General features: G+C 45.8%; 1 protein-coding gene across 1 annotated transcript; it reads right to left on the bottom strand.

Annotated features, from left to right (window-relative positions):
* Window positions 1–455: 455 nt before the first annotated feature.
* On the bottom strand, window positions 456–11,206 carry CEACAM7 (CEA cell adhesion molecule 7). Its single transcript, XM_055250220.1, has 4 exons — window positions 11,143–11,206; window positions 9,877–10,236; window positions 6,797–7,075; window positions 456–538 (listed from the first exon to the last, which is right to left on the bottom strand). Exons 1-4 carry the CDS (start codon window positions 11,204–11,206, stop codon window positions 456–458), a joined length of 786 nt encoding a protein of 261 aa, XP_055106195.1.
* Window positions 11,207–11,833: the final 627 nt, after the last annotated feature.

Below are 11,833 nucleotides of genomic sequence, written 5' to 3'. Positions count from 1 at the left end.
AGGTTCTTGAGTAGGTGATTTTAGGAAGGTAATGAAGCAGTCATATGCTAGTAAGCATTCAAACACTAGAAACAAGAAGTCAAGCAGGACTTCAAGCAGTTGTTGAGGTTCACGGGAATGGAGAGAACAGCACAAGTGAAAAATGTTTTAAAAAGGATGAAGAAGCTTTCACAGTGTATTGAATTGGGGAAACAAATGAGCAGAGGCTGGGAGTAGTCATGTCTGAGAGACAGTGGGGTACAGGGAGCATGAAGACCAGCAAAGAAGAGACCTGCAGGAATTAGTGCTGAGAAGCAGGAGTTTAGCGGGAGGAGGAGGAGATCTAGTCCCAGATACAGGTGAAGAAATCTTTTCCCTCTTCCAAGCATGGCAGTCAGCCCTGCAGGAAACAGGATAAGAGGAAAGGTCACAATACCTGCCACTCTTCCTGAAATGCAGAAACTACACCAGGGCTGCTATATCAGAGCCATCCCAGCCAGTACTCCAATTATGATGCTGACAGCGGTCCCAGCTGAGAGGTCAGGAGAACTTGCTTGTACTGACTCAGTTGTCATGGAAAGAAAAGAGAAGGAATGAAGGTGATCTTATTTTACAGGGGGGTCGCCCAGGAACCAACTCTCAGCATGAAGTCGTTTCTATTTGTTCCTTCAAGGAATACATTATTTGTGTGGGAAGGTTGCTGGGAGATGATTAGCCAACTAAATTCTTGCAGGTTTTTCATTTCACCAGGTTTCCAGGGTGATGGGCAGTCTTCTGTCAATTCCATCCTGACCTTCTTACACTCAGATATTTTTGAAGGCTTTGAAATTTGAGAAAGACCGATTGCTAATCTTGTATGTCATTAAAACTTGCCACTTTTTCATGGTTGCATTTTTTTTCTTAGTGTCTCAGTTGTGGCAGTTAGTGCATTCTGAATTCACCACCTCCTTTGTAGAGAGACCTCGCTTCCCACGGGCTCCCAGAAGGTGTGTGAAAGCAAGTCAAGTTCTGCAAGACTCTGTTTTGCTCTGAAAGGTGATGGGCTTGAGGAATTCCCAACAGTCTTGCAGAAACTCTCTTCGAACTGCACTGCAATCTGAAACTTTCTTTTTTTTCTCTTTCTCCTCCACAGGCATGACATCTGCATCATGATCTGAGGGCTCTCCCAGGCTCCTCCCCCTCCCACCCCACTTTCCCTCACAGGTGTTTTTCCCTCAAAATTATATTGCATGTCTAATCCCATCTTGGCTGCATCTCACTGAATGAAAACTAACATACTAGGCTTGAGACTTGGTATTTAACTCTGTTCTTTTCCCTCTCCCATATTAATCAGTAACTGTGTCCCAGTGGATTTTTTGTGTAATGCCTCTTTCTCCCATGTACATGTATACGTATATACGTGTGTATATATGTGAATATAAATATGCACATGTATATATAATACCTTCTGCATCTGTTTCTTCTTTATTTCTGTTGCAATAATTTGGGCTTAACTTCTCATCGGTCATCAGTCAACTCAGACTGATGACTAATAATCACTAATATTAGCTACTGTTGAGGGGTGCTTCCTATATGTCAGGCCCTGTGTTAAATTATTTAATGTATCTCATTTGAGCTGTAAAATAATACTGTCAGGTAGAAAATAGAGGTGGTTTAGAGTGGTGAAAAAACTTACCCAATGTCATACAGCTAGTGACAGGTGGATCTAGGATTTGACTCTAAGACTACCTGACTTCAAGGCTAATAATAATGGTAGCCTTAACAGCAGCTAACATTTATGAAACAGTTCCTCTGCATGTGGCATTTTGCTGAATGTTTCATTGATTATTACATTAAATCTTCAAAACAATACTTTGAAGCATGCATTCTTATTGCAATTTTCAATTGTGGAATCTAAGGCTCAGAGAAGTTAAGAATCTTGTGCAAGAAATGTATAACTATAAATACATACATTTAAAAAGAAGAAAGATCTCAAATCAACAACCTGACTTTACAACTTAAGGATATAGGAGAAAAACAAATGAAACCCAAAGTTAGCTAATGAAGGAAATAATAAGGATTAAAGTGGACTAGAAAAACAATAGAGAAAAGCAATGAAACCAAAACGTGGTTCTTCAAAAAAGTTCAACGAAATTCACAACCTTTAATTAGATCGACTAAGGAAAAAAATGAGAAGATAGAAATTACTCAAATCAGAAATGAAAGTGATTACTACCAATTTTACAGAAATAGTAAGTGTTATGAGTATTATGAATAATTATATGCCAACAAGTTAGAGAACCTGGATGAAATAAATTCCTAGAAACATAAAACCTTCCAAATGGAACCATGAAGAAACAGAAGATCTCAATAGACTAATAACTACTAGGGAGACTGAACCAATGAAGGCATTTGACAAAATTCAACATTCTATCATAATAAGCACACTCAGATTATAAATAGAAGGAAACTACCTCAAATATAATAAAGGCAATATCTGAGAAGCCCAACGCTAACATCATACTCCAGGGAGAAAGACTGAAAGCTTTCCCTCTAAAATAAAAACGAGACAAGAATGCCTAGTTTTGCCACTTCTATTCTACGTAGTATTGGAAGTTCTAGTAAGAGAAAGTAGGCAAGAAGAACGAAAATAACATCCAAATCAGAAAGAAGTAAAATTAACTTTGTTTGCAGATGACAGGAACTTAAGTGTAGAAAACCCTAAAGGTTAAAACAAAATTTTAGAACTAATAAACAGATTCAGTATAACTGCAGGATACTAAATCAACATGCAAAAATCAGTTGAAATCAGCTGTATTTCTTTTTTCTTTTTTCTCTGTCTCTCTCTTTCTCTCTCTCTCTTTTTTTTTTTTTGAGACAGAGTCTCATTTTATTGCCCAAGCTGAAGTGCAGTGGACGATCTTGGCTCACTGCAACCTCTGCCTCCCCAGTTCAAATAATTCTCCTGCCTCAGCCTCCCAAGTAGTTGAAATTACAGGTATGTGCCACCACACCTGGCTAATTTTTTTTTTTTTTTTTTTTGTATTCTTAGTAGAGACAGGGTTTCACCATGTTGGTCAGGCTGGTCTCAAACTTGTGACCCCAAATGATCTGATCACCTCAGCCTCCCAAAGTGCTGGGATTACAGGTGTAAGCCATCGCGTCCAGCCAAAAAACAGTTGTATTCCTATGCACTTACAATGAACAATCTGAAAAGAAATTAGGAAAAAAATTGATTCACGTTATCATCAAAAAGAATAAAGTTCTCAGGAATAAACTTAACCAAGGTGGTGAAAAAATTGTAAGCTGAAAATTAAAAATGCTGCCGAAAGAAACTAAAGAACATATTAATAAATGGAAAGAAATTCCATTTTTATAGATTAGAAGACCTAATATCATTAAGATGACAATATTAATGCAATCCCTACCAGAATCCCAGTGGCATATTTTGCAGAAATAGAAAAATCCTAAAATTCATATGGAGTCTCAGGACTCTAAATACCCAAACAATATGAAAGAATGAAGTTGGAGGACTCACATTTCCTGATTTCAGCATTTACTACAAAGCCACAGTAATCAATACAGTGTGGTACTGGCATAAAGGAATACATAGAAACCAGTGGAATAGAATGGAGAGCCCAGAAACAAATGCTTGCGTTTATGGTCAAATTATTTTTGACAAGGGTACCAAGACCATTCAATAGGGAAAGGATGGTCTTTTCAACAAATGATATTGGGACAGCTGGATATCCATGAACAAGAATGAGTTGAATCTTTACTTAATACCATATAAAAATTAACCCGAAATGGATCAAAGACCTAAATGTAAGAGATAAACCTATAAAACTCTTAGAAGAAAACATAGGGGGAAAGCTTTGTGACATTGGATTTCACAGTGATTTCTTGGCTATGACACCCAAAGCACAGGCAACAAAAAAATGGACAAATTTGACTTATAAAAAGTAAGATGTTTTCTATATCAAAGGCATTATCAAGAAAGTGAAAAGGCAACCCATGGAATGGGAGAAACTATTTGCAAATCATATATCTGATAAGGGATTAATTCTCAGAATATATAAAGAACTAATATAACTCAACAACAAAAACCCAAAAACCCAATTTAAAAATGGGCAAAGGACTAAAATAGAGATTTCTCCAAGGAAGATATACAAATGGCCAATAAGCACATGCAAAGACGCTCAACATCACTAATACTTAGAGATATGCAAATCAGAACCACAGTGATACACCACCACATACACGTTGGGATGGCTTTGATTTAAAAAAAAAAAAAAAAGAAAGAAAAGAAAACACAAAACATGTATTTTGAGGAGGTGGGAAAATTGAAACTCTTGCACATTGCTGGTGGGAGTGTGAAATGGTGCAGCCACAGTGGAAAATGGTACAGCCGTTTCTCAAAAAAATTAAGCAAAGCATTACCATTTGATGCAGCAATTCCTCTTCTGGTCATATGCCCAAAATAATGGAAAGTAGGGATTTGAAAAGATATTTATACACCCATGTTGATAGTAGCACTACTCACAATAGCCAAAATGTGGAAACAGCCCAAAAGTCCACTGAACGATAAGTCAAGAGGCAAAATGAAATATATCCACGCAACGGAAACTCATTCAATCTTAACAGGTAATAAAATAAAATAAAATGCTGAGCATTTACACAGTCATGAGACTCAAATTCTGATACATACTACAACCTGAATGTACCTTAAAGACATTATGCTAAGCAAAATGTGGCCAGACACAAAAGGACAAATTTTGTATGAGTCTATTGATGTGAGGTACTTATTAATAAAATAGTCAATTACAGACGGACAGAAAGTAGAATGATGGCTACCAGGGACTAGGGTTAGAAGGAGTGGAGAGTTACTGTTTATTGAGTGCAGAGGTTTAGCATGGTAAGTTGAAAAAGTTCTGGAAATGGATAGCGGTGATGGTTGCACAACAGTATAAATATAATTGATCTCACTAAACCATACTTTTTTTGGAGACAGGGTCTCACTCTGTCACCGAGGCTGGAATTCAGCGGCGCAATCAAGGCTCACTAGAGCCTCGACATTCTGGGCTGAAGTGGTCCTCCCGCCTCAGCCCACCAAGTAGTTGGAACTACAGGCCATGTGCCACCATGTTTCGCTAATTTTTTGTGAAGACAGGGTTTCACCATGTTGTGCAGCCTGGTGTTGAACTCCTGAGCTCATGCGAGCCACCCACCTCAACCTCTCGAAGTGCTGGAATTACAGGCATCAGCCACGGTGCCCAGCCCTAAACCGTACATGTAAAATGGCTAATATGGTAAATTTCAGGTTAGGAGTGCTTAAACTTTATGAATATATAGTGGCTGGTACTCTTACCCTCGCTATAAATACACACTTTGTGGCCCTGCCCCTTCCCTCCCTTGCAGAGCCCCGGTGGCTGAATCTCCCTATTTCTCTAAATGTTCATCCCTAGCTGTGCTCTGTGCTGTGTCCACAGTGTCATACAGCCGGTGACTTCAGAGCCCCAGGCCACAGTTCAAGAGTCTGCCCCAGGGCTCCTTCTCTTCCCAGTTCCCTGAAGCCTGACCCAGGAGAGGCTCTGCCGTTGATTGACAGCTCAGTTTAGCCAGATTCAGGACAGGTCGCCCAAGCACCTTCTCCACACACCCAGGTCCCACCCCAGGTGGAGTCAGGGCAGGGCCAGTGACGAGGTGAGCTGGGAGCAGAGCAGAGAGCAGAGTCTGAGCTGCTCCTCCCTCATCCAAGGGGCTTCCTCCTCTCATCTGGGGAAAAAGTGTGAGATGGTTCAAAGCCTCCTTGTTCCTTGTAGCTCATGAATTAGGCAAAAGAACACAAAGAGGTGACAAAAAGGGATGTATTGATGACCGAGAGAACCCTTAAGGACCCTTCCTGCTTTCACCTCTGTGAAGCTCCTTCCACTATATGGGGCTTTGGGGCTGAGGGAGCCTCCTCCGCACATTCCAGGCTGGATCCATAATCAGCCATGAGAAATTACTGAAGCACAGGGAGGAGGGTCTGCAGAGGCAGAGTGAGAGGGTTCAGCGGGGAGAACTGGGGATCTGCTTGTGTCCATGGGACACAGGCTGGAAAAGAAAATTTTTTTCAGCTCTTCCTTAACACCAGAGAGACCCCACCTCAAAATATGATGCCAGCGGTCCAGGGATCCATGTACCACGGACTGTGATCATCTTGACTGTGGCTATTGTGGCCAGTGGCCAATTTGTGGGCATGGCAGGTATAGGACACACTATTCTTTGCAGTGCTTTGGGGAGAAAGAGCTCTTGCATGTGTTGCAGAAGCTTTCCATCACTCAGCCAAAAATACTGTGCAGGTGGGTTGGAGGCTGCATGGATGAAGAGTCTAAGGTTTGCTCGTAACTCATAAGATATGTCTGGAGTGGAAATGGTAGGGGTGTCCAAGCCACCTGGAGCAAATAGAATAAAGCCGTAAGTGATGTCCTTAGAGGGAAGCGGAAGCTCCTGGTCTGTGGAAGGGCCGCAGTGTCCCTCTTACCCAAATCACAATCCTGAAGCCCCAACCAAACCCTGATTGCGTTCACTGAGCCAGAGCCCGAGACATTCACCTGTTTCTCCCATCACAGGCTGTGGACCCTGAGCCTCCCAGGACAGGAGCAGCTCCTCCTCTCACATTCTTGGTCAAGGCTGGGTTTGCCCAGGTTTGCTTGGGGCAGGAAGTCACCGCCAGCCTGGGTGTCTAGAGGCGAGGATCTGTGTACTTGGACCTGAGAGGGACTAAGAGACCTGGCCTCTGGCTGCATGGATTTGGGCTGGCAGCCTGGGCCACAGAGGAACAAAAGATACTCACAGCGGACATTCAGGGTGACTGGGTCACTGCGGCTGGCACCCACTGGGTTCTGTATTTCACATTCATAGGATCCCATGTCATTCTTTGTGACACTGAGTAGAACGACGGTCCTGTTGTCAGTGGAAAGCAGCAGCCTGGGACTAACCAGGAGGCTCTGATTGTTTACCCACCACAGGTAGGTTGTGTTCTGAGTCTCAGGTTGACAGGTTAAAGCCACAATATCCTTGTTCTCCACCGGATTGAAGTTGTTGCTGGTGATGGAGGGCTTGGGTGGCACCGCTGTGCAGGTAAGAGAGAGAAGATTGCCCTGTGTGGCACCCTTGGTTCCCCCAAGGCATCTTTCAATCAGAGTTGGCATCTCCCACCTCTAAGCCCACTCAAGTCCTTAAAAGCCCACAGAAGGTGTGTGTATCACAAGACAGGTGCACAATGATCTGAGAGCTCAGAGACTGTGAGGCCGCCTGATTTGTCTTAGAGAAGCACAGACTTTCTCAAGTGTAATTGTGCAGCAGCGTTGGGTCATGGACAGACCCAGGACCATGAGTCACAGCCCCTGGTGCCTCTCCTGGTCCTTTCCTGATGGCTACCCACTAGGCCCTTTGGGGTCCTCGCCTCGAATGGGCAGGAGCTGAGTTCCTTCCAGCTGAACACTCCTACACCACCCAGCCAAGGGGTGTTTCTCTGAGCCTTTTTTTTTTCAAGGATATCCCAGAGATGGGTGATGACAACAATGGGTGTTTGAGCAGACATAGCAGAGGAGACCAGGAAAAAGTCTAGAGGTGAGTTTAGTACTCAGACTGCAGGGCCTCCAGGTGGGGCAGCTCTGCCTGGGTGTTTGATAGTGACTGACAAGAGCTAGTGACCACCAGGAAAGTGCAGCAGAGTCCAGAAGAAGATAGAGAAAGGGTGAGTGAGACAAGCAGGGGCTGGCTGAAAATCTGAGGATTCTCAATGACATAACAAGAACAATGAAGGCAAATTAGGAGAAGAGATGTGTGTTATGTTAGGAAATTTACAAAGAGCTCCCCGTCCCCAGCTCCTGTGCGGAGTCAGCAAAATGGAGGAAAGCCCAACACAGGCATGAGAACTGCTTTCTTCCTTTTCTCTTGACCTAAGGAAACACAACAAGAGTTTGATCAAATTTATCTAAACTAGGCAGAGTCTAAGTGAGATGCCAGTGGCTGATGCAGTTCCCGTTCCAAGGGACCCCACCTTATGACAATGGTGTCATCATGAGGACACAAGTGTATGTGGAATGGACAGCAAACCCATCAGACAGCACCCACCTGGCCCGCTGCACCTGGAGGAGGTCCTAGGAATGACTGGAGGACCTGAGCCCCATAGCAAGATGAGGATGGAGTTGGTAGTAAAATGGGTGGAATGAACCCATGGGCTTTGGGGACTGCATACCTGTCCTGCCTCTGGCCCGCTGGTGAGTCAGTGTAGAGAGCAGATAGAGGAGTTGCTCGTCCCTGTCCCATGGCCAAGCATTTACACAGTCTTGAGACTCAACACCTGGGTGGCTTCTTTTTTTTTTTTTAAAAGATCCAGGGATCTTGCTATGTTGCCCAGGCTGGTCTTGAACTACTGGGCTCAAGACACCCTCCTGTCTCAGTCTCCCACTGGGGTGGCTTTAGGGGCAGGGGATGAGAGGGGTGGAACATGGGTCTCAGCCCCTTGGAGGGACAGGGAACAGGTGCCAGAGCCTCCTAGGATCCTGCATCAGGTTCCAGCCTCTGAAGAGATTATGGATCATTCATTCCTTCATTCATTCCCTCCCTCCTTCATGAGAGAACTACTGAGCGAGTGTGTGTCTCACGTTGGGCCCTGGCTTGTGCAGGGTGTGAGCGGGGAGAGAAAGCAAAGTCCTCTCCTTTATCCTCCTGTGGGAGTGACACCAATACATCAGGAAACAGAGGATTTCAGGTCCAATGAGGGTAGGAGTGTGAATCTAAGGGAGAGGCCTGGACATTCCCAACACTGACTCTTATAGTTGAGGCAGGAAATTCAGTTCTAAGTAAAAACTAATTCTCCATTTGTTCCTCACTCCCTAGACCAGAATCTCCCACTTCTGGCTTGGATGCCTAGGAAGCAAACTCTGTGGCTACAAAGACCTGGGGACTCTGATGTGACTGTCCGGTCCATGAGACCCTGCCTCAGTGGCTGTATTTCCTTCTGCCTCAGTTTCCTTTAACAAAATGAGATAAAGCATAAATGGTCTCTGGCTTGCCTTGTTGTCTGTGAATTCACCTTAAAATAATCACAATTACCTGGATGAGAGCCCTGTGTGGAAGAGCTGCCCAAACAAGCAGGAGCTCTGATTGTTCGCTCCCAGGAGTGGGTTATTTGGACCTGATCCCTGGTGTACAAAGAACTTACAGCAGAATCTTTCTTCTTCTCTTTCTCCCCCTGAGGACACTGACTCCGCTAGGACCTCTCTTAAGTTCCTCATCCAGGGGGGCTGAGGTCCTAGTAATCCTGTTCATCTGTCCTCTCCAGGCTGAGTCTCAGGTGGAGGATGAGGCTCTGTCCTTGCCCAAATGAGGCCCTGGGGTTGACCAGGCTGGTGACCAGCTCCATGAGCCATGATCCTCAAAGAACTCAAATCCTTGCTCTCAGTCAGTTCAGCCCAGGAGGCCACAACCCAGCCCTGACACAGGTTCCTTAGGGTCACCTGGAGTCAAGGGCCCTGGGACAGGGATCTGGGACTTGTGCTTCCAGGGCTGAGCTTCTCTGTGAGGATTCCAGGGAACCCCTCAGGCCAGGCTCTGACCCAGTTCTCCAGGGTCTTTTTCAGGGGGAGGGCACAGAATCTTGGCTGAGACTGATCTCCCCCTGCCGAGTCCCCCCGCATCAGACTGTCCTTCCTCTGCAGCAAGTATCTGCAGTGTCTGGATGCAGGAAAGGGATTCTGATCTGTAGAAGTTTGTCTCCCCCATGTGTGTCCTTCACTAAATGTCCAAACCCTGACACAGGATAAAGTGTAGATGGGGACACGGGCACAACCCAGGCCTGACAATCCCATGTGTATGAAGTAGAACTGACCCCCGGCACCCAGAAGTCATGGAGGAATCACTCACAGAATACGTAGAATTGGCTGGTTACTTCTTCATTCACAAGATCTTTCTTTATAACGTGTAGGGTATAGATTCCTGCGTCATTGTGGGTGACGTTCTGGATCAGCAGGGATCCATTGGGGTATATTGTCTCTCGACCATTCTGTGCGGGCCTTGAGGCATTTTCTTGATCGTTTATTACATATCCTATAATTCGATAGTTGGCGTGCACCCTTTCCCCTTTGTACCAGTTGTAGCCATAAAGATCCTGGGACGCATTATGGACTAGTAGAAGGACCTCCTTCCCTTCTGCAACATTGAATGGCATGACTTCAACAGTGGTCTGGGCACTGGTTGGCAGGTTCCAGAAGGTTAAAAGTGAGGCTAGGAGGGGGAGAGAGCATCAGTCAATATTGGGACCTATGTATTGGGGTGGAAAGATGGGGCCCTGGATCCTGAGCAGGTCTCTTCACCCACCCCCATCTTGAAGTTAGTGTGTGTGTGTGTGTGTGTGTGTGTGTGTTTGTGTGTGTCCTACTGGATCAATGTCAGCAGCATGACCCCTATTTCTTCAGCACCTCTGACCTTACATTTCCCTGTTCGGAATCCTCTTCCCCAGGGATCTGCAGGGCTCCCTCCACACTGCAGGACCTGCTCACATCAGGGCATCCTTGGGAGACCCCTTCCCTCACACCTTTTCTAGAGGCCCCGGGTGTTCCGTTTCTGACCTTTCCCTGCTCTATTCCCTTTAGAGCTCTTGTCAACACCTGACTTCACATTCTAGATCTCTTTGCCTGTCTGTCTTCTGCCCCATGAGAGCATGAGCTCCATGAGGGCAGGGACTTGTGTGATCTGGATTTCACCCCAGTGCCTGGAACAGGCTGCAGGCTCCAGTAGATGAGTTCATGAGAGTTCCCAGGGCCCTCCCTCCACATCCTGGGGTTTATTTTCCAATGTCTGAGGTTGGTGGCTAGGGACAATGTTTTATGCCCTGGTTATGTTTTTATTTGCAGTGTCATATGATATAGTTATTATTATCATGTTTCAAAATGTAGCAGTTCGTGATGATTAACCAGGAAAAGAGAACATGTGAGATTTTCTTGACCCTTTCCAATTCCAGTTCAATGTGGTTTTCCTGTTCTGGTTTCCTGTCCCTCTCTGGTGTCCTGTTCCATATTCAAGCTTCAACAGAAGCCCTTTGTCCCCTCTCAGAGCCCCATCCTCCCAAGGAGACCCCAGCCAGTCTCTCTAGCCTTCCTCCCGCCCACTCCCAGGAAGTCCTCCCCTCACCTGTGAGCAGGAGCCCCTTCCAGGGGATGCACACTCTGTGTGGACAGTCTGAAAGGGACCCCATGGTCTCTGCTGCCTGCTTGTCCTCTGTGGAGAAGAGCTTGGGCTCCAGGAACTCTCTTGTCAGGGCTGCTGTGACTGTCAGCTCTGCTGTCCTTCCTACCTCTGTGCTGAGCCTCCTCCCAGGGCAGGAGCCCTTTCCAAGATCACATGGTCCAGGGGTGGGGTCTCTGCTCAGGAGTCCTCTGTCCCCTCCCCTCTCATTCCTGCCCTTGTGTCCCTCTTCCTCTTTCCCTTTTGTCTATATTCAGTTCCTGACACAAAGCTTTGAGAAGCAAGGCTGATGGACCCCTGTCCCCTGGGAGGACAACCAACCTTTCCCAGTGCTGACCTATGCTGTGTTCTGGCCTTGGGTCTGTCACACCAGGGGGATTATTTCCCTTGTGACAGAGAAACCCAGCTGGGCCTTGGGTTTCTGCTGGGATGATGCCCAGCAGGAAGGTGACAGAGGTGGCTCTGGGTGATAGAAAGGGGCTCACTGGGGGATGACTGGGGAGGGACCAGCCCTCTGTCTCCAGTGTCACCAACCTGGCCTCTGACCCAGGCACAGAAACCAAAGACCAGGGGTCTCAGGAGGAGCTATAGCTCCTGGGTGTGGAGGGAGGTGTCTGGTGTGTCCTGGGAAGAGACA

This window comes from Symphalangus syndactylus, chromosome 17, assembly GCF_028878055.3.
Source record: "Symphalangus syndactylus isolate Jambi chromosome 17, NHGRI_mSymSyn1-v2.1_pri, whole genome shotgun sequence".
Lineage (NCBI taxonomy): Eukaryota > Metazoa > Chordata > Mammalia > Primates > Hylobatidae > Symphalangus > Symphalangus syndactylus.
Note: the sequence above shows the minus strand (reverse complement) of the source record. Positions and strands in the feature narration are given on the sequence as shown.

What these genes read in the sequence shown, in the direction of transcription:
- CEACAM7 (XM_055250220.1), bottom strand. Translation starts at nt 11,206, where the DNA reads ATGGGGTCCCTTTCAGACTGTCCACACAGAGTGTGCATCCCCTGGAAG. An exon ending in GAAGGGGCTCCTGCTCACAG is followed by an intron (nt 10,237 to 11,142) that starts GTGAGGGGAGGA and finishes TCCCCCTCCTAG; the next exon opens with CCTCACTTTTAACCTTCTGG. An exon ending in CAGCCAATTCTACGTATTCT is followed by an intron (nt 7,076 to 9,876) that starts GTGAGTGATTCC and finishes TTACCTGCACAG; the next exon opens with CGGTGCCACCCAAGCCCTCC.